Source organism: Vombatus ursinus, unplaced genomic scaffold, assembly GCF_900497805.2.
Source record: "Vombatus ursinus unplaced genomic scaffold, bare-nosed wombat genome assembly UNPS02014773.1, whole genome shotgun sequence".
Lineage (NCBI taxonomy): Eukaryota > Metazoa > Chordata > Mammalia > Diprotodontia > Vombatidae > Vombatus > Vombatus ursinus.
Window position 1 is genome coordinate 7,292,386 of NW_020954551.1, and position 27,928 is coordinate 7,320,313.

General features: G+C 38.8%; 1 protein-coding gene across 2 annotated transcripts in view; it reads left to right on the forward strand.

The window, feature by feature from the left end:
• Positions 1 to 27,928, forward strand: part of PTPRG (protein tyrosine phosphatase, receptor type G) — a 790,321-nt gene that overhangs the window by 162,430 nt on the left and 599,963 nt on the right. For both annotated transcript variants that reach the window (XM_027863786.1, XM_027863787.1), the window contains exon 2: positions 14,143 to 14,247. In XM_027863786.1, the coding sequence (XP_027719587.1) occupies positions 14,143 to 14,247 (105 nt within the window). The remainder of the gene's footprint in view (positions 1 to 14,142; positions 14,248 to 27,928) is intronic.

Consider the following 27,928-nt stretch of genomic DNA (forward strand, 5'->3'; position numbering starts at 1 on the left):
GTTCTAAGTTTGACTCACTATTCTGTCTTCCAGTCCATATTTCTCCATCTTCTTCACAAGGACATCCTGGGAGACTTTGTCATGTGATTTATTGCCGTTCAGTTTGGCATCCCCTTGTTCTATTAGTTTAATAACCTCCCCAAAAAGGAACTAAAGTCAGTCTGACATCAACTATTATTTTTAATTTTTTTCAACCAAAAAGCTCACCCTTTTTTAATATTTCCCACCTCCCTCTTTCCACTTGGGGAAAACAGACAAAAACAAAACCTTTGTAACTAATGTGCATAGGGAAGAAAAACAAATGTCCGAAAATCTATGTCTTGTCTACACCTTGAATCCAATTCTTCTCTGTCAGGAGTTGGGTAAACTGGTTCATTCAGAATCAGGCCTCTGGAATCGTGATTGGTCATTGGCCTGAACAGAGCTTTTAAGTTTTTACAATACTGTTGTTATTACGTAAATTCTTTTTCTGCTTCTGCTTATTCTCTTTAGATCAATTTATACAATCTTCCCAGGTTTCCCTGAGAGCATCCCTTTCATTATTTCTTATGGTGTAACAAATATTTCATGAATTTATATACCATTTTTTTCACTCACTCCTCAACTGATAGGCACCCCCTTAATTTCCAGTTCTTTGCCATTAAAAAATAAAACATATTTTTGTACATGGGAATCCTTTCCTTTCTTTAATCACTTTGGAGAATAGGCATAGTGAGGTATCTCTAGGTTAAAAGGGTATATGTACAGGCCACAACTTTGGGGACATAGTTCTCAATACCTTTCCAGAACTGCTGGACCAATTCATAGCTCCACCAACAGAGCATTAATCAGTTTGTTTTTCTATAATCTCTCCAACATTTTCATTTTTTTTTAATCAATTTTGACAATTTGGTGGGTGTGAAATGGAACCTCCTAATTGCTCTGTTTCGCATTTCTCCCACCATTAATGTTTTACAGCATATTTTTCACATTTTTTGATAGCTAAAAAGATTTATTTCTTTTGAAAACTACTTGTTTATATCCTTTGGCCATTTATCAGTTGGGGAAAGGCTCTTGTAAATATAAGTCGGTTCCTTAAGAAGAATTTCAGATATGTAAGACCCCGTCAGAGAAACTTGCTGCAAAGTCTTTTTGTGTTTGTTTGTTTGTTTTTGTTTTTTTTTTTAGTTAATTCTTTTTAATCTAATTTTAGCTGCATTGGCTTTGTTTGTGCAAAAACTTCACGCACAGATGATTACTGAGGGCCAGGTACTGCTAGCTCTTAGTTATCATTGTTTTCCTAAGTGTTTTTTTTCCAAAGCATTTTCCTTCTTAGTATGTTCTAGACTCTAGAATCTAGACATTTGCCTAGAACTGAAATTCATCTGACATTAGTTAACGTGCCTCTGTTTTGTGATACCTGATTTCCAGAAGGAGATATTACTCTGGGAAACCCCCTTTAGAATATAAGAAGCGAACACTTTGAACCTGGTATTTCAGTGGATGTCTATAATCATAAGTGACTGGCATCTTTAGTCTTTCAAACCTGGTACTTCTTAACCAAAACTGAGGGTTGCTTTCAGTTCAGTTCTATTCAGTAACAGTGATTAATTGCCTGCTTTTGAGGAGGGAGCATGATATAGTAGCAAGAGTCACTCTGGAGTCAGAGAACTTGGGTTCAAATCCCATCGCTAATACCATTACCTGTATGGCTTTGGTGATTTTCCCAGGATCACACAGAGTAGGCTGGATTTGAATCCAGGTTTTTTTGGACCTGTTACATTTTCCACTGTACCATGATGCCTTCTTCGAATCTGATTAAATTTTATAGTAAAAGTAAATTTGGAGAAATTATTGCTACAATTTAAGTATACGAGGCGCCATTTTTTTTCTCATTGTTTGGAAGCTCCTAGAAGAGCATACCCAAGTGCCTAGCACAGTGCCTAACACATGCTAAATGCTTCTTGAATTGAATTCCTCTAGTTGGCAAGACTTCAAATTATTTGGATATACTATGGGGTCCTGTGGTCTTGTGGCCTGTTTTTCAGAGTTTTACAGTTTTAAAATGGGACTGGTTTGCCTGAAACATTTGTCATATGAGTTTTGTCAGGTGTCGATAAAGTATTTGAAACAAATAGCTTAGTTCTTGAAAAAAATAAGTTGTCTAAGAGAAAGGAGGAATGGATTGATCGAGCACTTTTATTTTTCCTCCATCTTCATCACAAAAGTATGATGGGTCCCATTATAAATCTGTTTTCTCTGTCTGTTTTTTCTCTGCTTTCATTTGAAGTGTTTATTTTCTCCATTGGAATGCCTTAACTTTCTTCTCTAGTTTACTATATGACAAAGTTAACAGTAGAGAAATGCCTACTTTTCCCCCATCCCCTTTAGTGCAGCCCAATTCAAAACAAGTGGAGTTGCTTTGGCTGATGTTTGTGGGATTAGTCTAGTTTACAATGATTGTCAATTCGTTTAAGAGATAGTGAGTACCTGGGCTATAACTGGATTAACTTGCTCTAACAAAACCTTTTCAGGTTTCATTTCCTCTTGGGAATGTTAGGTTGTTATGAACTATTTCTTTTTGGGTTGAATAGCCTATAAGCTTAAAAAAGATTCTTGAGAAACAAGGCTTCATTAGTTGTCTGAGATTTTTTGCTATTGGATTCACTCTTTCTGATTCTAAAGAATATTTAAATATGATTTTAAAAATACAGTTGATGTTATTGTCCTTTATTGTATTTGAGATTGGTTTAATATTACGATGAAGGGCATTTTTTTTCTGGTGAAATGGATATTAATGAAGACACTACTTGCTTCTACTTTTTTTTTTCTTTTTAGAAAACTCACCAGTATATTTTACTCTAATTAATGGAATTGATGTAAAGGAAATGGAAAGCCAGTCAGAATACTAATTGATTCTAAGTGTAATGTGATAGTTTTCCCTATTGTGGAAATGATAAAGATTTATTCCTTTTGGACTCTTGTTGGGATTTAATCTTCTTCAGTGAGTGGTGTTTAGAATTGAGAGAAAATTAGGCTAGCTGGAGATTTCAGTGACTGTGCAGTATCTTTTAATTATTTGTTGTACAGGTAGTTGTAAGATATGGAAATAGCTTTTTCAACTATCCCCTGGCCATTATGGAAATCTGGATTCTGGTTTTTTGTTTGTTTGTTTGTTTGTTTTTTAGGAATGGGAGGAGTCATTGATTATTTTAATGAATTACATTTAAAGCAATCTTTAAAAAGTTACACCCTGGCACAAAAATTAGTTCTCCTAAGCACAATCAATGTGCAACTGGGTGGTGCAGTGGATAGAGTGCTGGGTTTAGAATCAGGAAGCTTCATCTTCCTAAGTGCAAATCTGGCCTCAGACACTCACTAGCTGTGTGACCCCGGACAAGTCACTTTACCCTGTTTGCCTCAGTTTCCTCATCTGTAAAATGAGCTGGAGAAAGAAATGGCAAATCACTCCAGTATCTTTGCCAAGCAAATCCCAAATGGGGTCATGAAGAGTTGGATACAACTTAAACAATTCAACAACAAGAAGCAGAATCAGTGACTCTTGCCATCTGTTCTATCTCTTCAATCACAGTAATGATTTCAAATATGTTTCCCATAGCCATCATTGATCAGTCTGTTTTCAGTATCAGGGACAAATTGAATAGACTTCCAGGAGTTTACAGTAGGCTGTCGAGGAGACCAGAAACTATTATTTGAAGCTGCTTTGAGTTCTAGGAAGTGATTCGTTTCCACATTTTTCTATTGGACCAATAATAAAATAGAACATCTTGAAATTTTAAAGTTACTTTAAAAAATAGAACAGATAGAGTACTATCCTTAAGTTCTGGGATACAAAAATATGTTTCGTTGAAATATTGTAATGATAATGTATTCGTGACACTTTAAAACTCTGGAATGCAATATAAATGAATATTACCATTTTGTGCCATCGTCACCATCATTGCTGTCATCATTATCATTAGTCGCTCAATCTGGTGGCATAGTGGGTAGCATGCCAGGTCAGAGTACATAACATACATAAATATTAGCTATTATTATTACTTTTGTTAGACATTTATTAAGCACCTCCTGTGTGCTAGGCACTTGCTGAATAGTTTACAAAAATTCGTGTTTGATCTTCACAACAACCCTAGGAAGTAGGTACTATTATTATTTCTATTTTACAGTTGAAAATACTGAGGCAGAAACTATGTGACTTGACAAGGACCACACAGGTAGTAGGTGTCTGAGACTGGATTTGAACTCAGGGCCATCCCTATCACACGCTGAACCACTTAGCTGCCTCATCATCATTCTCCCCCTCATCATCGTCAGCACCATTATTACCATGATTAGGATCATCAGTTTCATTATTTTCATCTGAAAGAGTCCATGACATCTCTTACATCTGAACTCTTTAGTCGTGTGGGCACTGCCGTTGTTCAGGCCCTCATCTTACCTTGCTTGGATTATTGGACTCGCTTTCTACTTCATGCTTTTGCCTGAAGTCTCTCCGTACTCTTGGGCATCCTCCACACAACTGCTGTAGTGATAGTCCTCACGAGCACATCTGATTGCGCCACTCCTCTTCTCAGTACACTCCATTAGCTCTCTTTTACCTGGAGGATAAAATGTACATTCTATTTTGCTTTTAAAGCCCTTCATAACATGGCCCCAACCTGTCTTTCCAGCTACTTTAGTCCCTCTACCAAATTCTGCAATTCAACTAAACTGTCCTTCTCCCTTTCTTACGATGCCCATTACCGTTCCTTCACATCTCCTGTGGTTGGGATTCACTCCCTCCTCACCTCTGCCTCATAGACTGCCTTTCTTTCTTCAAGACACAGCCCATGTCCTAATTTTATCCTATTCCCCAATGGCTAGTGGTCTTCTTCCCTTCTTCCATTGTATTTATTTGTCTTTATTAGCCTTCCACATACAACAGCTAGGTGACTCAGTGCATAGAGCACTGAGCCTGGAGTCAGGAACACTCCTCTTCCTGAGTTCAAATCTGGCCTTACTAGCTTACTAGAAAATCACTTAACCCTGTTTGCTTCAGTTTCCTCCTCTGTAAAATGAGCTTGAGAAGGAAATGGCAAACCACTCCAGAATCTCTGTCAAGAAAACCCCAAATGGGGTCACAGAGAGTTGGACATGACTGAAAATGACTGAACAAAAACAAACAAAGAAAGATTTATACGTATTCTGTGTGTGTGTGTGTGTGTGTATCTGTGTCAGTTGCCCCCCTAGCATTCATGCCTACTGTGTTCCAGGTAAGTGCTAAGTCTTGGAGGTATGCTATATGTGTACTTGTGCTTCTCCATTAGATTACATGATCCTTGAGGGTAGGGACTGTTTTATTGTTTTTATTTATATTGTTAGGGCCTAACACTGTCCCTGGAACATAATAGGTGCTTAATACATGCTTCTTGACTGATTGGTTTTACAGCAGGAAATCACATACATAGCAAGGTTCCAGTGGACTTCATCTGTTAAATATGAAGCCTTAGAGCAGAGATTTTTAACTTAAGGTCTATGAATTTGTTTCATTAAAAAAACAAAGCAAACAAAAAAAACTTTGATAACTAAAGTCCAATGTAATTGGTTTCCTTTATAATCACATATATTTTATTTTACACATTTAAGGATATTTTTTCTGAAAGGGGGTCTGTAGACTTCACCAGACAGTCAAAGATACCCATCATACAAAAAGAGGTTGAGAACCCTTGGCCTGAGGCAGTGTTTTGTTTTTTGTTTTTATTATTATTATTATTATTATTAATTATTATTTGGTCTAGGCAATGGGGTTAAGTGACTTGCCCAGGGTCATACAGCTAGTAAGTGTGATGTGTCCGAGGCTGGATTTGAACTCAGGCCCTCCTGAATCCAGGGCCAGTGCTCTATCCACTGTGCCACCTAGCTGTCCCCCGAGGCAGTGTTTTAAAGCAAAGAATAAGTATCACATCTCCAGCAATCGTCATGTCTCTTCCTGAGACACATGGGATTAAGACTCCAGTCTCTCTTTTTATTTCTGAATGCACTTCTTCAAATTTTTCTAATGCTTTCCCTGGATTTCTCAGAACCATAGACTTTCTCTGCTGGAATGGGCATTTGCCATGACATTTGATCCATTCTGCATCTGGATGGCAATCTGCTTTTCCTCATCCTTGCAGCTCCTGATTCAGGACCTGTAGTGATAAGGACGCCCTTCTCTCTGAAGGCAACTGAGGCCCCTTTCACTTAACTCCAATTGCAAGTCAGCCTTTTCTTCTGCCTAGCTCTGTAACTTTGTCCATTGCTGGTTTGCCCTCTGAGAACAAACAAAATAAGTCTGATTCTTATTCCTTATTACAACCTCTCAAATACTCTTGATGACAATTATCATGTACCTCCCTGTCTATTCTTTTCTGGCTTCTTCACCTCTTTTAATCCAGGCTTATATGGTAACATCTCTATCAATGTGAGTCTGGACAGCAGTGGGTTGTGCTGGGCCATGGAGCAGTGTTGCCTGTGTACTGTGCTGTTTTGTGCCTTGTAGAGAGAGTATGCCATGTCTGCAGTTAGCCTTCTCTCTCATTTGAGATTCAGATACTTTGGAGCTGTTTCATTGCCTAAATGAACAATTCATCTGACCAGGATGTTGAGTGTACTTTCTGGGGCAGCCTATAGGTTTCTCTCCCTTTAGGGGAGTGATTATTGTTCTGGTGTTGTGTTTTGTCTGATTCTTCGTAACCCTATTTAGTATTTTCTTGGCAAAGATACTGAAGGGGTTTGCCATTTTCTTCTCCAGCTCATTTTACAGATAAGGAAACTGAGGCAAACAGGGCTAAGTAACTTGCTCTTGGTCACACAGCTAGTTAAGTGTCTGAGGCCAGATTTGAACTCAGGAAGATGAGTTACCTGATTCCCAGCCCAGTTCTCTCTCTACTGCACCACTTAGCGCCAACCCCTTGGGAAGTGACTAATTACGCTTTATAATCTAACCTTCTACTGACAAGGCATCCATTTAAGAGTCTATTGCAAAGAGTAGTGATTAGCTTCAGAATCAGGTGATGGTGTCTTTGTGAGTGGAGATATAACATATATGAGAGAAATGTTGTGGATACTTATTCCCATTCTTATCTGGTTTGCCCATCTCTGACCACATTCCAATTTGTCAATGTCCAAATAAAATGGAGCATCTCTCTGTTAGATGCCATTCTGTGTCTTGGCCATCTGCTTGGCCATCCGTAGCATGTGGGTCCATTTGCAAAAACTGGCAGAGTACTGACCTGGTCTCTTAAAGTGCAGGTTGAAGTGTGCACATTTTTGAAAGAAAACTGCTAGTCAGAAATAGATGAAACATCTATAATAACCAGCTCAGTAAAATAACAGCTATTACCTTCACCCCCATTACTTCTAGTCCATCAGTGTGTTAGAGGTCTTTTATGATTTCTTTCTTTTTCTTTGGTGTACTTTCATACTCTGAATTAACATAAAAATGGTAAAGCATTTTGAAGGACAGTGTTGACAGTTCATTCTTTAAGTGTGTTCAAATCTGAGTGTGATACCATTTGTAAGGATTTCTTAAAACCACCATGGAAATATAGTGTAGGCAGAGGTACCTCACAGCTGTTTCTAAATTCCCAGTATAACATGTGTATACACACATATGTTATACTAGGGATAGACACACACATTATGTACTATGGATGTATACACATATGTTAGGCCAGGGATTTAGAAGCAGCTGTGTGGCACATCTGCCTTAACCGTATTTTCATGAGGATTTTGAACATCTCTTAAACAAAGCATTGCATGCAAATTGGAACAAATGCACTAAATGAGCTATCATTGTCTTTCAAACTGCTTTGATTCCTAAATTAAATCACAGATTGAAAGTATACCAGTAAAAAAGAGAGAGACTGAACCCATGCTAGAGGTAGAGTCAGACATGGGCACCCACATGTAAGTCCACTACCTTCAAAAGACCTTCAGCACCACACACAAACACATACCTGCATACACAGGTACGCAGAAGTTCTGAGAAATTCTGTATACACGTTGGAATGATCTCTTTCAGAGATTCTCTCTCTTAGCATTTTCCCCCCAACATGGAAGGGTTTGGCAGAGAATGCTGGACATTTTTGGCTGAAAATATCTACATCTTTTTTGCTCTAGGATGGAAGTAGAAAATGTGAAATATAGCTTTGGAAAGGTTTTAGACTTCATGAATATTAATTTTCCTCTGGGATTATCAGCATCTCATCTAGCTCTACCTTGCATTCCCAGCTCAATGACATATACCAGCACGTCTGGTTAGTTTTCCCTTTGGTTCTTTGATCTTAGGCTGACCTTAAACTCGTCCAAAGACATTGAGAGATGCTAAGGTGCTCACATATTCTTTTTCAGGTCTGAGCACCCACTTTTTAAAGTTCTTTCCATTTAAATCAGTTTAAGAACATTTATTAGGGGCATACCATGTGCAAGGCAGTTAACTAGAGAGTGAACAGTTCTTGACCTCAGGGAGCTTTCATTCTACTAAGAGACAATTTATAACTATGCTATTCAGGCCTTAGGAAATGGTTTGGAAAATCTTTTGGATATTTCTGTTACTGGAGTTCAGAATTTCATATACAATCTACTTTTTTGTTTTGCACTTTATCAATTAAAATGTTGGTGTTAGTTGGTATTGGTTAAGTTTTAAGAAGAATGAAAACATAAAATGAGATCTTTCTGTTATGGTGTTATGGTCCGAATGAAACCAGAGAGAACTGACTCCTCGAGAAGATGAAAGATGCTGTCATATCCTGGTAATATATCTATATGACACTGTACATCTTTGTACTCCATGTAGTGCAGTAATGCAGGAGAATCCCAGCCTGAGCTTTCTGCTGACAAACCTCTTCAGCTTAATAAACCACGGCAGGATTTTGCCAGACCTCCTCCTCTGTGGAATTATATCCATGTATAACATGCTTGCTTCTCTCTTATTATTCATATAATAACTGCAGTCAGATTTATATGGACTGCCTGTTCTGGAGAGTCAGACTACATATATTCGTTAGCATGCGCCATTTTAAATGTTGTAATTAAGTTGCTGACATAAGCAAGTCTGCAATCTTGCATTAAGGTAAGGATCCGTAAAGGCAAGCATTTGCATAATTTAATTTTCTGCACAGAAGATATTGAAAATCAATAGCATGATTCATGGCCATCCCATGGAATTGCTGTGCTGCTCTTCTCCAACTATTTGAGAGTTTTAAAATTGATTAAATTTAGGGTGCTGAGTCTGTTGCTTTGCTAGAGCCCACAGGTTGTTTATATTTGAATCTTTGCTCTCTGCCAATAAGATATTAAGTGCCTTGGTTTATTCTTTAATTGTAAAATGTTTTGATTTCCATTTAACTTTCATTTTTTTTTAACCTCTTCAATGTATGGATTAGCTATAAACCTGGAACTGAAACCCATTTGTAGTTCCAGGAATGGATTATACACCATAAATTCTCAGTCCAACTTGAAGTGTCCTGATTGGTCATTCCTTTTGTATCATTTCCATCATCTCCATCCTTAAGGCACAGAAGATTGGGATCACTTTCTGTTGTTACATGATTTAGTTTGTTTATTTGTTTTTGTTTGGTTGGTTGTTTTTTTTTGGCAATTGGGGTTAAGTGACTTGCCTAGGGTCACACAGCTAGTAAGTGTCAAGTGTTTGGTCTGAGGCCAGATTTGAACTCAGATCCTCCTGACTTTAGGGCCAGTGCTGTATCCACTGTACCACCTAGCTGCCCCTGTTACATGATTTAGAAAGTCTGTGTTGTGGTGAGTTGATGAAACAGAGAGTTGGGCAGGAGGAAGAGACTCTAGTAGCTTGTGCTAAAAAATAGACCAGAGTTTATAAACTCTACCACCATTGCCAAGGCAAAGCTGATATACCTCACTGTATTCCATGTAAGACCTGCAGACTTCCTGGTGACTTGTTTACATATTCAAGGATTCAGCATTCTTGATTATTTTAACCTGAATTCATTTCCCACATGCAGATGTTGAGGCTACAGAGGATCATAGATTTTAGAGCTGGAAGAGACTTTAGCCACCCTCAGTTTACTTGAAAAATGAGGTTAGTTAGTACCTTTCTTCCATGACTATCACATTTGTTAAAAGGATAAAATGCCAACCTAGAGTGAGACTCCCTGTGAAATTGGTACAGATGTCTGTCCTCATATCCATTCTCTGGAACATCTTTATTAGTGCTAGAGATGAAGACACTAATTCCATGCTTATCACATTTTCACAAGACACGTTGTGGGAGAGACAACTAAAATATTGAATTGAACAAATGCAGATCTCAAAAGATTTCTACAAGTTTGAAGTCTGGACTGAATCTAATTTGGCTCAGTCGACAAGCATTGATTGGGTCCCTCTTATGTGCCTGGTACAGTGCTAAATACCAACGTTATAAAATCACAAGTGAATCAGTTTCTGCCCTCAAGGAATGATATTCTCTCCCCTGACAGAACATAAGCTTATGTAGCTAAACTTAAATTAAGTATAATGTATTTTTTTAAAAGGAAGTAACTAGCTTTGAGGAGGGGTTGAACTTACCTATTTTGTAAGATTGCATTTGGATCTAGAATTCTATGGTAATTGGTTGAAACTTGATTAAATACATTAAGCCTTTATTAAGCACTTACTGTGCGTTAAGGGAGCATTGTGAAGGGATCCAAATACAAGGGAAACTTCCCCTACCTTCTAGGGGTTACATTCTGAGGGGGTAATGTAACACATAAAGAGGCATTGTGAGTGAAGGGAAGTGGAAGGGTACTTCTGTTAAGGAAGTCCAAAAGGTCAGAGAATGAGGGTAAGAGCGAGAAGTGAAGGCAGTTGTGAGTCTCCTGAAATGGTGCTCTTGGCCAAGGACTCATCAGTCACAACAGACAGCCACAGGAAGGAGGCATCTCCAGCATGAGAAAGTTGCTGATGACTTTGGTGGATATGTCCATATTACCCTTGAATGACATATCAAGAATCTGTGATTTTGTCATTAGGGGTCATGTTTTCTGCCCGTAGCAGAGATCACAACTTCTTCTACAACTTAGTCTTTGAGAGTTGTTGTAGCTGAAAAAATGTAATCAACGTGTAGCTGTGATCTTGGGATCAGAGCTTTAGGTCTGGGAGGGACTTGAGAGGCTGTAGCTGAGCCCAACTCCCCAATTATATAATTGAGGGAACTGAAACTTTGGGAAGCTGGCTTTTCCCTAAGTCAAGGGAGTGTTAAAGATGAGATTCGAACTCAGGTCTTCTTTCTGAAGGTCAAGTACTCTTTCTGACTGTACCACACTGCCTCATCTAGTTGTTAGAGGTTAGACTAAACAGCACCTCACCAAGCCATTTCAGTTTGGTGGATCCTGTCAGCCAGGCGTAACTTTCAAGAACAGGTTGTTCCTGTTACTCTGTAAAGCTTTTAAAGAGGACCCAGTTGGAGGTATACTCTGATTACTGAGGAACAAATGAACATAAGTTTGTTAATAGAAATGGGTTTGATTTTTCTCAATTATTGAATTTCACACTGTGGAGGAAAGATCAGCTGATAAATTTTAATAATGATGATGATGAAGATAATGATGATTGATGATGATGATGATGATAACCATTAACTGCCTTCTGTGTTCAAGGACCCTAATAATAATAGTTGGTATTTTTATAACATTGTAATGTTTGCAGAGCACTTTTTATGCATCATCTCATGCCGGATTTTCCCATCAACTCTATCGTAGTATATACTCTAGGTATTATTATTCCCATTTTAAAAATGAGTAAATGGAACCTCAGGGTGGTTAAGTGATGAGTTATGGTCACGAAATTGATGCCTCTCCTAACTCCCAAGTCCAGAACTCTGCCCACATGAAACTATTTGGTTTAGAGAAGAGAACTTGATAGCATTCATTAGAAGAATGAGTCAGAGGATCTGTGTTGAAATCCTTCCCCTGATGCTTGTAACTTCTGTTGCCTTACACAAGTCACTTAACCTCAGGGGCCTCAGTTTCCTCATTTGTAAAATTCGGTGTCTGGATTAGCAAGCCTCTGAGATTCTCCCTTACCTTTCTATCTCTGATCCCCTTACCTAAAAACAAAAACACACTGAAATTGTTGAAATTGTATTGCAAGCAGAATTATAATCCATGCATTTGCTAATTGTTCCTTCTCTGAGTGGTTCAGCATCTGGTCTTTTGTCATTAAGGAGACAATCCTTCGCGTAGTTGACAATGGGGTAATGCAGTGGAAAAATTTACTTTTTTTTTTTTTTTTTGCAGAGGATTTGCGACTGACACCATCTCTGTAGCCTTGGGTAACTTACTTACCTTGTCTGGATCTCAGTTTTCTCATCTGTAAAATAAGAGTGTTTGGTTAGAAGCTGGCTAAGGTCTTTTCTACCTCTAGGTCTAGGAGTGTGTGATGATAATACTAATGAGTAATTCAGATGATAAGATGCAGAAATGTGTATTGTTTTTTTTTTCTTTTTTTCTGTCATTCTCATATTGAATATTCTGTTCTTTGCCTGGATTTTCTTTGGTCGTGAAAGCACATTTTGTTTTTGTTTGGGTGCATTTTAAAATTATTAGCATATTCATCTGTAGTGTATTTTTTGAGGCAGTGAAAAAAACCATTTCCAGTTGGAGTTGGGGCACCTGTGATTTTTGTATTTCTTGTCTCTAGTGCAGTCAGGTGTGAGCTAACAACAAAAGAAATTTGCATGTGTAAAGTTAGGGATGGGGGCTCTGAGTGTTTTAATATGCAGATGTTAGCCTTGGAAATTGGGCAAAATTACCTTTCATTTGGTTGATTTGATCCATTTTGAGTAGGTTTTTTTCCAAGTTGCATAGCAGCATTTCCCTCCTCTAGAGTCAGGAATCTTGAGGTTTTCTTATTCTGTACCCGCAGGTAAAAATGGTCTGCTCTGCTTGGAGGAAAAAGATGACCTGAAAGAGAAAGTTGTGGCTCTAAGGTTTTAGGAATTTTTATCTCCACCTCCGCTTTCATGGAGCAAGACAATTCCAGGCCAGCAATTCAGAATTGCTTTAAAAAGAATCAGTCCTTAGAGGCAGCAATGGCAACACCCAAAGACCAAATCTTCCAAATTGTAGGGGGTTGGTGGTCTTATTTGCCAGTTGGAGCGCCCACATAGACAGAATCCTATCCAGATCCCTGGAATATTTAGATTGTCAAAACTATCCATCACTCTCTGTGGACCAGGCACTGGCCTAGGTGCTGGGGACACAATAAATAAGACAGTTCCTGCCTTTGAGGTGCTTGCACTCTAGAAGAGGAAACAATATATACACATAAAAGCATATACCAAACATATACAGATAGACATGTGGTGTTATGAACTATAGCAAAAGGACACAAATCTAGATCTGAAGAAGTAGCTAACATTTATCGAATGCTTTCAGGTTTACAAAGTACTTGGCACGTATGATTTCATTTGATTTATACCACAACCCTATGAGGCAGGTACTGTTATCGACCCCATTTTACAGCTGAAAGAACAGAGGCCAGAGAGATAAAGTATCTTGCTTAGACACAGCTAGTGTCTGAGGTGATTCAAACTGAGTTCTTCCTGTTGCCACTTCTTTTATTTTCTACACCAAAACCACCTAGCTGCCACTTACACCATGTATATTTTATAGAGTGGATAGTTGTCATCAAGAAGAAATTCTTGATGTTTTATCTTTACTTCCTTTATCCTACCTTACAGGTCTTTCCATAGAAGGCTAAGAGCCTCCTGGCCCAAGAAAACCCATCCCCAACAGTGACTTGCCATACTTTATGGGAAACATCTTTCCACATGCCCATTCCATTCCTTGGGCTCCTGCCTTCCTTCCTTTCTTTTCTCCAGGAGTCCTTATGTCTGTTTGCCTCCGATGGCCAACCGGGGTTGAAATCCTGTCTCTGCTACTAACCACCAGTGTGGCCCTGGGCAAGTGACTTCTGCTTTCTGGGTCTCAGTTTTCTCAAATGTAAAATGAGGGAAGGGGCTGGACTAGATGATATTGGAAGGTCCCTTCCAGCTCTACGCCCACGATCCTTTGCTTTTTCAGAAATTCTAAGCAGGGATTTTTTTTTAAATTTTGTTTTATCTTATGATTAACCTTGTGTGGTTTTGTTTTGTTCTCCTTTCAGCTTTGACAGAAGGCTATGTTGGAGCTCTCCATGAAAACAGGCATGGCAGCTCGGTGCAGATCCGCCGGCGGAAAGCATCTGGAGACCCTTACTGGGCATATTCGGGTAGGTTGAGTCAATTTGACTTGTTTTGTGATCTGACAGCTAAAGGAAGATGTGTTTAAATCAAAACAGAAATCTCATTCATAAGGCATGTTTTTGAAGGGGGAGAAATTTCCTTGGAATGCATTTCCAGGAATTATCATTAACCCTTTATGCTTCTTGTAAAACAGAATTTAAAAGGAACATTTTTGTAATTGATTTCTCCTGGCATTCTTTGAAGGTAGGTTCCCTCCCTCCCCCTTCTTCCAATTGGCATTTATCTTTAAACTGTGGTGGATAATGACCGATTGCCCTAAACTTGTAATTTTCCAGAGGATAAAGATTGTTCTTTTTAATCTTTTCTTTTGCCATAATTTAAAATTAAAGCAGGAGGAAAAAAAAAAAAGAAGAATGTCTGGCCTTCAGTTTTTAAATGCCTACTTAATATACGGAAGTACCAGGCACCAGAATGTTCTCTAATGCCCTAATAGAAGAGATCCAATTTTATTTTCAAATCAGATCATATTGATTGAATAAATTCCTCCCTGTACTTCATGGCACTATACGAGTTCTTTCATCCTTTTGCTTTAAGATGCTGAGTGCATGAATAAAAGATAGATGGTCTTTAGTTTTTCTTTTCCTTTCTTTAAAGCATTTTTATTTTTGTTATTTTTCAAGAGAGACACATTTTTAAGGTGAAAACAAGATGTTAGGAAATACATTTCTGGGCTGTGGTGGTTTTGCACACCAGAAGTGATGGGTAGAGTGTCATTCTTAAAAGCATTTTGTTGTCCAGAAATGTACCTGGAAATTTCATTATAGTTAATTAAAGGGGGAAAATTGCAGAAGGAAGACAAACCACTTTGGAAATTACCTCGTCACTCCATATTTCAAAGGCCTTGTATGAAATGGCTCAGTTGCTGGCCATTAGTCTTGTGAGCAAATCTGCAAATTATGACATGCTGCTGTGTGTACGCAGGGCCATATTTAATGATCTAGCCAGAACCCAGTGTTTCCATTAGGTGGAGAAGGGAAGGAAAGAAGAAAAGGGATTTATCCCATCCTAATTCTGCTAGATTTATGTCAGGGTAAAATGTATGGGTCTGATCTTTAATTACAGCTTATCTATTGGCCTCTTGCATCCTTTTGTCTATTGATAAATCTCCTGCTCTTAAGGGGAGAATAGCCAATCTGTTTTGTTTGCAAAGAATAGATAGCAGCCCTTCAGTCCCTCTGAAGTTCTTCCTGATTGGTGGTATCTAATTAGAAGTCTTTTGTCACTGTTTCTAATAAATGAAGTAAATTGGGAAACGAAGGGGTGTGTGTGTGTGTGTGTGTGTGTGTGTGTGTGTACAATGAAATACAGTTTTTCAAAAGTTATTCCAGATTTGTAAGTTCATCACTGAGAGGAATCCCAAGCTCCCTACACCAATGCAGATATGCAACTTGGCTTTAATTTAGAGGCACTGGTAAGTAAGTGACTCGCCTATTCATCAAACCCACCTTGTTTGCCAGAGAAACTAGTCCTCTGGCCACTATACTTTGTGCTTCTTTCAGAAATGTAATCTGTGTTTATATGCCTATAAGCATTGGCTATCCCACATTCCTGAAATACATCCTTTTTTACCTCCATATCATAGATTCCTTCTCTTCCTTTAGGATTCAGGTCAACAACTGTCTTCTGTGTGGAACTTTTTCCAACTGCTAGAACCTTCTTCCCTCCCAAACTTTTGTCATATTTGTATTTAGTGATTTTATCTGTTTGTAGTTATTTACTTTATAATTATGGGATTATGTGTGTGTGTGTATGTGTGTGTGCATATAAGCAAGGATTATTTCCTTCTTACCTCTTGTACATACCCCAGTGCACAGTACGTAGGAAGCATTTAATAAGAACTTGGTGGTGGTGGGGCAGCTAGGTGGCGCAGTGGATAGAGCATCGGCCCTGGATTCAGCAGGACCTGAGTTCAAATCCGGCCTCAGACACATAACATACTGGCTGTGTGACCCTGGGCAAGTCACTTAACCCCATTGCCTAACCAAAAAAAAAAAAAAAAAGAACTTGGTGATTGTTATGACATAATGTGTGCATATGTATGTCAGAGGCTGGATTTGACCTCTGTGTTCTCTAAATGACCCTCGGTAGCCATTTATCCTTTCCTTCTCTCAGATATCTCTTTTTAAGACTCTAAGATGCAGAGCAGTTGCAATCTGCATCAGTGGAAAGAATTCTCATAGAAGGGAGTTCCCTGTTCCAATGAGATCACATCTGGCCAAACATAAAAAAAGCATACACATGTCTAGATGCCTGTATGCAAGCATATTATCACGGAATCACTGATTTTTATCTAAAACTTGAAAGGACCTTAAAGGACATCTGGTCCAACTGCCTAATTTTACAGAGGAAACTGAGGCCCAGGGGATATGTATACGAAACTGGCTACATATATATCTGCTCTTATATATCTACCTGTGCTTTCATATGTATGGATTGATACATGTATGTATTTTTATATGCATATACACGTATATATCCATACATATGTAAATATATCGAAAGACACCTGTTACTGTTTTGGATATTGACAAGAAACCTGTAGACACATATTTGTTTGTTTTTTGTATCATGTGTCACAAGTATTTGTAAGACAAAGGTAGAGATAAAGTACAGTGAGACGGCATAGTGGATAGAATTCTAGACTTAAGAGTCACACCTACCAGAGTTCAAATCCTGCCTCTGATTTTTACTTGACCGTATAATTGTGGGCAGTTCACTATACCTCTCATAACTTTAGTTTCCTCCTCTGTGGAATGGCAGTAATGAATAGCGCCTGTCTCACAGGGTTGTTGAGAGCGTCAGATGAGATATTAAATAAAATGCTTTGAAAACCTTACGTGCTGTCTTTAATGCTAGATGTCAAGATCATCATTCATCACTGTAACATAATAACAGCATCCTGGCCCTAAAATTTGTAGTTGAATTCCACCAGCACCCGAAGTGTTCTTGCAGATGATGAGAACTGCTGTGAATTTGGGTGATTTTTGTCTTTTACCTGTAACTGAGCAAAAAACCTCCATGTTATATCATCTGAAGTTCTCCGAGTCCAGGTTTGGGACTTGTCTTTGTACTTAGAAGGGATAATGGGTCCCCTTGAGGTGCTTTAATCTCAAGGGAAATCATGCAGAGAACAAGTTGGATCGGCAGAGTATGAGAAAACGAGACTACAGGAAAAGGGGAGGGACGGGGTACAATTAGAGGCAGAGAATGAAGGAAGGAAGGTTTTCTTAGTGCTCTTTCTTCTGCAGATTCAGATCTCCCTTTCCCACCTCTTCAAAATGAAGAAACAGATGAAGCCTCTCCTCTTAGCCACCATGATTCCTTGATTCTGGCTGAGAAAGCCCCAGAGTTATAGGCAAGCCCCTCCAGCCTGAGGCCTAGAGCCAAAAAATAAAATTTGCATGAGAGCAGGTGCCCGTGGCTTCTGGTACATAAAGGCAGAGTGCCGATAGAACTCTTGATATCAAACTCTAACATCTGCTTCCTTGGGGAAGCTGTTGTGTCAGGCTCCATTTCACAAAGGATGATGGGACCACTTTGAATTTTAGTGCAGAGCCTACCACTTTGGAGTGCCAGCTACTTCTTGAGACAGTGAGGCTGATGGTTTTGGGTTGAAGCCACAGAGCTTTGGATGAAGATAAATGAGGCTGACAGGTTCTTTCTGGGCTTGATCCATTTCATACCCCGAGTATAGACCTAGCAACTGACTTTCATGACTGTATCTCAATATCTCCATTGTTGGATGGTTTTCAATTCATGAGTCATCATAAAAATCTTTGTCTTTCCGCGAAGATTTTTTCCTCTTTTCCTCCCAGCCTTTTTCATTCTCTGACTTGAATTTTGATATAGATACAGCTGTAGAAAAAGCTAGCATCCCTTCTTGATCTAGGAAGCTAAGTTGGAATGGTAAAGGTTCTGTCTGCAGACAGATGACTGGAGGTTAGGAAGTTTGCAATTGCCGACCTTAGTTTCTAGATTTCAAGGCATAGAGCTAGAGACTCATTCCTAGATGATAGTGTACATCTGATCTAGGAGATGAAAAAAATTTCAGCCACCACTCCCTTATGCCATTCTGGGTATCCATATTGCAAGAAATGAATGGGTTCTTGGAAAAGTCCTGTCCAAATACAGCCATGCAGTTCTAAATCTTGGGTTTGGTTAGAGGATGGAGCTGGCTTAGGAGGACTAGCTAGTGTGATTGGGATTAGTTGATTTATTTATTTTATTTAGCTCATTACCCCATTATAGACCTAGCCACAGGTAGGCAAAGGGAGCTGGGTGTAGGAAACCAAGTTGAGGGACTCGTCAATCATTACAGACATTTTTAACTTATATTTCTCCCTTCTTTCTTCTGGAGTAAGAAGTCCAGTCTAACCAGACATGGATAATGTTTAAAAGAATGAACTCTTATCATTTGTTCTAGGTACTATTAGAACACATTCCTGCATTAGGTAGGCTAAATAACCACTGAGATGTCTTTTAGCATTTCTTGACTATCACATTCTTTTGGAACTTAATTTTATAATACTTGCCTTATTGTTATTTCTCACATTTTGGACCTCTCTCGTTATGTAGAATCTAAGCTCCTCGAGGGCAAAATTGTTTTACTTTTGTCCCTGTATACCCAGGGACAAAATTCCTGGCACATAATATAATAAATCATTTAATAACAAATAAATACATTAATATTAAATCTATTTCAAATAATAGTTTAATAAATATGTAAAATAATAATAAATTAAGAAATGTGTGTTGAATTGAATTAAACTTTACATAAGTGTGTGTTTTGTTTCCCCAAATCATTTGTAAGTCCTGAGAATACAAAGATCATATATCCTACAACTAACTATTCATAGTGTTGCTATATGCCTAGGTGTCTGATTATACTCATTTCATTTTATGAATGTTGTTGGTAGTATATACTTGAAGGAGTCATTGCTAAGATTCTGCCTTGAAAGTCCGGCTTTACTTAGCAGATAAATTAGTAAACTCCTTTAAATAAAGAGCGCCTTGAGTGTATTTAAAACATAATGAAATATAAATTTCATTTGCCTGCAGCTTTTCAGGACTATTGGGATTGCATACCAAAAAACCAACTCATGCCATCTGAACTAAAAATGTATGGCAACATATAAGTGTGAATTTCATCATCATTAGTCTATCATATCTCCACCTGGGACATAGTCTTTCTGCCCAGGAAATCCTGCTTGTTAACTGAATTACTTTATAGCTCTTTACCCTGAAGTTTGGGGGTCTTGATAGCAAAATTGGTGGGGACCCTTAGTCAGTGTAGATATGACTAATGAGTAATAATTGATCTTATAACTTTGCTCACCTTGTGGCATGACCTAGCTACTATATGACTTTTTGCCTTTTTAACTGACCAAAGTGAGATAGATATATAGAGCAAAATTCTGTCTTGATTTTTGTTTAATAGAAATTTAATATGTTCTCATTTCTTTGTAGGGATTCTTTTGTTTTAAACTCAAAATTTGTGATGTATTTGTATTTCCAGCACTTAGTACAGTACCTGGCACATAGTAGGCACTTAAATGTTTGTTGATTAAATATATGAGATAAGGGAAAAAAAACCCATATGATCACACAGGCCTTTTTTTTTTTTTTTTAAAGCACATTTACCACCATATGGTCAAGGTCTCTTCAGTGATTCTGAGAACAGTTAGCATTTTTTTTTCCTCCTGCAGGAATTCATTTTCTATACATTTGAGAATATTTTCATTTCATTAAATTTCATTATACTCTCTGCAGTAGATTCTAAAGTTTTTTGGCATCCATTTTCCAGAGGATGTGTGAACAAGTGTTAAAAATGTTAATGGACTCTAATGTGCTTAGCAGGAGGCGCTGAATATGCCCCTTAGGGTCCTGGTGACCCTTGGAAAAACCTATTAGGAAGATGAAGTAGTTCTCTTTGCTACATGCATAGCAAGTGATACATCAGCAAACACAATTAGGACTGGTGCTATAGACGGGGCATTTTAAACATGGAAAATGTTAGCCATGAAGTCTGACTGTTGAGCTTTCCCTCCAAACAGCTATTTGGAGATCTGTGTGGTCTTTATCAGGGTTCTAAGGAAGAAAAGATCACAGAGAATGAAAAGCCTCATTCTATATCCCCTCTGGTCTTTAGGTTCCATCCCCTACTTCGTAGGTTTTTGAGGAGAACACTTTTTCATCGAGGTTTGTAATTTTATGAAATAGTGAACCACACTGAAATTAATGACCTGATGTTGGCTGGAGTAGAAGGAGCATCGGGTTTTATTGAGCCATGTAGTAAATATTGACCCAGTAAGAGATAAGTTCTTTATTGATTTTGACTTGGAATACGTTTTGATATTTTGTGATCTGTAAGTATGTTTGCATGTGTTCATATACACATATATGTTGTGTATCTATATATGCTATTTCTACAGTTTTCAGTTATATTCATTATTAAATATATATGCACAGTGCATACATATGATCGTTGTATGATTGTTACATATGTATGCATGTGTATGTGTATAATATCTATATATTATTTACTAATTATATACATTTTATGTACACACACTCTGCTTATCTCTCTGTCTCAGTCCGTCTCTACACACAAAAGAACTAAGACTTTTGGAATACTCTCACTGTGTGTACATATATTATTAGGCAGGTAACTACATTGGAGCCACTGGAGTTTGGGACTTTAGCTCGGTTCACTATTGATCTGGGCAGCAAGAAGGACAGGAACGCCGCTTTGGAAGACTGGTCTAGTTTTCTCAAAAGGGTTGCTGATAATGAGAGCACCAAATCACCTTTCTCACAGGGGCCAGCATGAAGGGGTGGGTCAGCTACCCCTATGCCTTGATGGAGGCCAATCAAGGCATGCACAGCATTCCAGCTTGTGCACTCCCCTAAATCTTCCCAAGTCTCAATGGGGGCTGGTTGAGGCAGGTACACGCATTCCTCCATGCATTACCCAAATCCCAAAATGGGTTCCCCACTTACTGACCAGTGCCCATTTGCTTTATAGGGCAACAGACAAAGAAGGCATCTTGCCAACATTAAGCTCACAGGTTAACTTTAGTAATATGGTCATGACCTAGCACAGCTCAGGTGTAAATTATGTCACCCCTATATCTCTACTGCTACTGTGCAGTAGAAGTTGTTTTCAACCAGAATTCATGGGAAATAGTATCTATTTTGGCCATGGATCCTGGGACCTGTTATCCAAAAAGAAATAACAAAATCCTCCTTACACACACACGGAAATCCACTTTACTTATATCTGTTTATCTATCTATCTATCTATCTGTCTATCTATCTATCTATCTACAGATCTATATTTTATATGTGAAATATATATTCTCACACACATACATATACACACAGTTGTGTGTATGTACATACATACACACATAGGTAAATAGATAGATAGATGGATAGATCGATGCAATTCTTAACTTAGAGCTGAAACTTAGAGCTTAGAAGTTATGTGTAGGCTGACCGCTGTATTGTTTTGGAGAATTGTATGATCTTGGCAGGGAAGACAACCTGAGACTCAACTGTGAAACGTTGTCTTTCTTTGTATGCTCAGTGCTTAGCACAGAGTCTGATATGTCTTAGGTGCTTAATAAGTGTTTATTGACTGCCTATCTGAATGGTAAGTATCCATGGTGAAATGCCTATAGACGTCCAATTGTGTCAAACCAGTGTTGGTCCTTATATCAACCCCCACACTTTCCTCATGGTTTTTGCGCAATCACTTCTTAAGTGTTTTTTGTTCCATTGACTCAAGGCTCTTCTTTTTACTGATAAACTAATTTAAACGACTGTAATGTAGTTGGAGACAAAGCTGTAGTTTGTTTTAAAACTATATGATTTCTTTGGTTTAATGGTTTTGAGAAGGACTGTAGATCCTTTGGGTGATTCTCTAGAGTAGTTGTGGCAGAAAGTGGAGGAGAGGTGTTGTGTAAGATGGGATGGCATGGGTTGGCTTTGATCTGCTTTATTGGAGCTAGTACCTGTGTCTGGGAGGTCATCAGTCCATTGCAACATTGAGGTAGAAAGGCTTTGACATCTGAAAAGAGGTAGCATGTGGCTCTTTATGAAACGTCTCTGGTTTTAAAATGGGGAATAAAACTCTTCTTCATTCCTGGGGTGAAGTTGGCTTGGAGGATGCTTGTTACTTACATGTCTTCAATTTGGATATGTCTTTTGGGAGTCTCGGGGGTGGCTTCCAGGTAGGAATTCCTTAGCAGGAGAACAAATATGACTTTTCCAAGAGAAACCAACTGTAATTTCCTTTTATCAGGGGAAAGATTTAGTCCATGGGGTGCTGTATGGAAGGGGGAAGGGCAGTGCTGTGAAGGAGGTAATTATCATGTTTCCACAGCTAAGCAGCTGGAAGGGGTTGGGTACAGACTGGGCCAGCAGGTGTGAAAAGGTCTGAGAGCCAGCGGCCCCTTAGGGGAGAGCAAGATAATGGCTTTCCTCCAAGTAGAAAAGAAGGCAGAGGATAAGTAAGCAGACTGGGGTCAGAGTGAAATTTAATGACAGGATTACTTAATAAGAATCCCTGAATGGAAGTTTCTTTGAACCTTTGCTCTCATTGGAATATCTCATTTTTATAAGTAGAATTCAGAGGTTGAATATTTTCTTTACTTTTTGTTCTCTTTATTGAATCAAGATTTCCTGGGAGGGCAATAGGCTTTAATAGAGAGACCATTACATGAGAGAGCCTGACAGTGTGGGATCAAGCCAGTCAATCATTCATGTAACAAGCATTGATGAAGAGCCTACTGTGTGCTAGGTGCTGACTTAGGCATTGGGGATACAATGACAGGCAATCAAAAAGCATTTGTTGATGGTTTACTACGTGACAGGCACTGTGCCAGGTACTGGATATACAAAGACGATTTACAAGGATATGTTAAGTGCTTACTATGTGCTAGGCACTGTACTAGTCCATGGGGTAAAAAGATGAGCAATCAAGTATTTCATTAAATGCCTACTGTGTGTCAGGGTTAGGAGATGAAATAATCCCTTCCCTCAAGGAGCTGACAATCTATGGTGGTTGTTGTGGTGGTAGGGAGGATATTTATACACAACATACACATTTTTCTGTGTGTATGTATATAGGTATGTGTATTTCTACACGTGTATCCAAGTTTTCCCTTGCTTACTTTTCTCTTTTCTATAATGTACCTTTGGGGCAGAGAAAGCACACTGTCTATGTTATTGGAGACTAGGAGATCTGGTAGCTGGATGTTGTCTTGATTAGAAAAAGTGAGAGTGAGTGGAAGTGCCGATTGGGGAAGCCACATTCGATAAATTTTCTAAGTTATCTCTGCCTCATGGGAAATTGGGAAAAAAAAAAAGTTTACCAAGTGTGAGACTGGGTTTTCTGGAAACTTCATGGAACCTCTCTGTACCCAAGGGAACCGTTGAATTTCCCAGCTTCCTTCAGCTTCATTTTCCAGCATTAGCTTGTCTTCCATGCCCAACATCCCTTTCCTGGATGCCCAGGAGAGCATATTTACTCGAAGCAGGAAATGAAAGCCATTAATATGTTCTGTATTGATGTGGCACTCTGAACTTTTTAACAGGAAAATAAAGGATGAGTGGCTGCTGGGCTGTTTGACGAGCATCAGCTAGATGAGAAGGACCCGTAGGTAATGTGTAAGTGTCTCCGGTGCACACTGTGCTAATGGCCGCATTTTCTCTTGGTGGTTACCAGGTCCACTGTCCACACTTTGTGCTCGTGGGGTAATTTTGACACTCTCCAAAGGTCCTGTTGCTCATCTGTCCTTATACCAGCTCCTAATGAGCTCACTTCTGACATGGCTTTCACATCTAGATTACCCTTTCTCTCACCATGGAGTAGGGTGTGAAAAGGAAGCCTCGACACTCGTGCCAATCTGCCCATGGACATGCTGAGCAGGAAAGCAGCATTGAAAGTTGGCTTCCCATTGTCCTGCAAACAGGCTAGCACTTGGGCATTCTTGAAGGCTTTTATATTCTCCCAGTACTCTCAGAAATCATTTCCCCTAGAGCCTATTTAGCTCCAGGGAATTGGCTGTTTTGATTTCCATGGTTTTGAAACACGATGAACCACATGAGGTTTAATAAGAAGAAAATAATTCTAGAAAGGAAATATTCCCATTTATATTTTAAATGAAAATAGACCTTCAGAACCTTCATGCATTGGCTAAAAAACCCTACCACTTACAATGTAAATAATGTACAGAAACCTTCGAAAAAAGGGGCAGAAGAATGATCACAGGTTATCTCTTGAAGGTAGTGTGCATCCAAGAGCCTAAGAATTAGCAGAGTCATTAGCCAGGCCTTTGTCTGCAATTTCAGTTCAGAGATGAGTCCAGAACCAGGTTAGCAGGGAATGATATTTGGAGTGTGAATAATACTAGGAATTCAAGCAAGTTTGCAGTCATCTTTCCAGACTGGGAAGTGGAAGCTGGAAGTTCTGCAAGCAAGAGAACGGGAAAAGAAAGAGAGTCACATAGAGGTACAGAGAGATAAAGAAACAGACAGATGGAGAGAGAGACAGACAATAAAAGAGGAAGCAGGAGAGAAAGACAGAGGGAAAAAGAAGGGGAGATTGAGAGAGGGAGGAGACAGGTAGAAAGAGATAGGTAAAGAAAGGGAAAAGACAGAGAGGAGAACAAGACAGATGGAGAGAGAGAGAAAGAGGGAGGGATGACAGAGAAAGATAGGAGAAAAAGACTGAGAGATAGAAAGAGCACGAGAAATGTAAAGAAGGATGGAGAGAGACAGTGAGACAGAGAGAGACTCTCAGAGAGGAAGAGAGTCAGAGATAGGCACAAAGAGATACGCACAGACATACACACACACACACACACACACACACATACACACACACACACACACACACACCCAGCCAGAGAGAGAATTCCAGGAGTCCAAGTGTAAAGGAATGAATCAAACTTTTTGTGGTGGAATAGAAGTAGACTTCTCTTGTCCTATAAATGCAGTGACTGATGGCAGCTCAGCAGTAAAGAGCGAGCAGAATTGCTTTTATTATTATTGTTTTACTTTTGAAGTCCCTGGTGACTGCTCCATGTGTCAAGCCTTTGATATAGGAGGCTGTTATGAAATAATATCCTTCTTAGTATTTCCACCCCATGAGCAACCCTGAAGAATTGGCTGACCAAGTCACTAAAGCAACATGAGAAAATGTGCAGTTACACACTTGTGAAGCTTGCAAAGTCAGTTCATGGCAGGGCAGGGAATAGCCCCGTTTCTTAAGTGAACACTTTTAACAAAGGGAGCAGGAAACAAAATGGAACTGTGAATGGCCCCTGACAGGGTGTTACGAGTCATCTTTTTGTCAACTACCAACTATTTAATGTCTGATGGAGTTCCTTTCAAAGTAGTTGCTGTATCTTTATCTCCCAGATTTAAAAAAGAAATGGTGGCTCACACACACACACACACACACACACACACACACACATGTGCGCGCGTGCGTGCTTCATGGTGACCACAGTACAGAGTGTTCTCTCTCCTTTTCTAAAATTAGTTTTCTTTTTTGAGGAAGAACAGAACAGGAGACCACATTGCAAGTCAGAAATGCCAAAGAAAATCTGATCTTAAGATGCTTCCGTGTCACAGAGAATAATATTGCTTCTCCATCAACATATGTAAGAGGAGCAGATTTGGACACGTGCCATGTTGATGGCAATCATCCGTATTGGATTATATTGGGCACTTCCCATTTCAACTATCTGTGTCTCTGTCAGCCATCAAAATGGTCTAGAAATAGCAATATTTTAGCAAATGCTGACTGCGTAAATTAAGTCATGAAATCATAGAATCTAAGCATGGGAAAGGGACATCAGAAGCCTGGCCATCTAGTCCAGACTCCTCATTTTACAGGTAACAGAACTAAAGCCCAGGGAGGTAAATTACCCACAGCCACATAGCTAGTGTCAGAGTGAGGATTCATTCAGTCCCAGGATTCACTGAATCAGAATTCAACACTATTTTCATTGCACCTGGTTGCTACAAGGAATCAGATGTAAGAGCTTTTGTAAAGGCTGATTCTGTAGGACTTGGCTACTGATTGGTTTTGGGGGTTGAAGGAAAAGAAAAAATTAAATTTGACTCTGCGGTTTGGAATGAGAATGGTGGGACATAAACAGGAATGGAGTAGGGTAGAGCTTTAACAGTTTAGTGCAAAAGACAATGAATTTTGATTTTTACCAGTTGAGATGCCCCGGAGTATCCAGGTGTAATTAGCTATCCAGAAGGGAGTAAGAAATGATACTGTTAGAGATACCCATAATGCCCATGAGATCACCAAAGGAGGCCCAAGAATAGAGCTTTGTGGGAAATATACTCTTAGGAAAGAGGAGTTGGGTGATAACTAGCTAAGGAGACTGAGAAGGAGCAGGCCAGAGAACCAGGAGAGAAGAGCAAAGCAAAATCAAAGGGAAGAAAGGGTTTTTTAGAAGGAAGGAATGGTCAGTAGTGTTGAAATCTGGAAGAAGGTCAAGGAAGTTGAGAATTGAGAAAAAGGGGGGAAAATCAGATTTTTTTTCTTGGAATTTTGGACAGTGTTTGCTGTTAGAAAGGAATTGTTATACTGTGCCGAGATCTGCCCCCTTCTTGTAAGCATTGGTACTCATTGACCCCTCTAAAGTCAGGCAGTGGGAGTCTACTCACTTTCCCACCCTTCTAATGATTTGAAAATAGAGACTGTGTCCTTCCCAACTCTCTTCCCACAATGAAACATCTCAGATTTCTCTAACTTTGCTTTTTATGTGTGGTTTCTAATCCCCTCACTATATAGTATTAAAATTATATTACTTAAAAAAATCTCACCAGCACACTGCTGAACAGAAAAGGGCAAAAGTAGATATCACCAAATTTTCTTTTATGTAGTTAAATTCATTGATAGTGATTAAGGAATGGCCCTCTTGTCTGTAACAGTGATAAAAAGTGCCCATTGAATAAATCTTCCCATCTCAGATGGTAGCCCAAGTTTTCAAATCATCTAAATTTACTGTGAAATTGTTGAGGTCTAAGTTTCTGGATGTAATCCTGAATCTTTTTTTTTTTTTAATGAAGCTGTCTATCAGAGATTTATGATTTGTGGCCATTAATATCTTTATAATATATTCACTGAATTTGGACAAGGAAGCAAGGATTTAAGAATGTTACTAATATAGAGAGATTGGGGAGGGTAGTCTGAATGAAAGAAAAGTTTGAATCCAAAGAGAATTTTTGTTATACTTTCCAGTGAGAAAAGTCACTCTTATTAATTAGATCTATTACGTGTTACTTAATTGTGACTATTAGAAGACTAAATTCATGAATTAATGAATGAGAACGATCAGTGATCAACATATCCAATGTTCATATGTAAATTTTATTTAGTTTTTCATAGATGTGTTCCTGCGTGCCTAGTTTAGTATGTAGTACTTTTTTGGGGGGGGAAGGGCCAGTGATTTCATGAGTGTGAGGAACTTCCTTTACCAATGTAGATTGGCAGTTTTTGTGCAACTTACCACCTCAAATAGAGGTTCAGTGACTTTCCCAAGGTCACACAGCCAGTGTGTGTCAGAGGAGGAACTTTTACACCAGCTGTTCCCGATTCAAAGGCCAGTTTTCCAT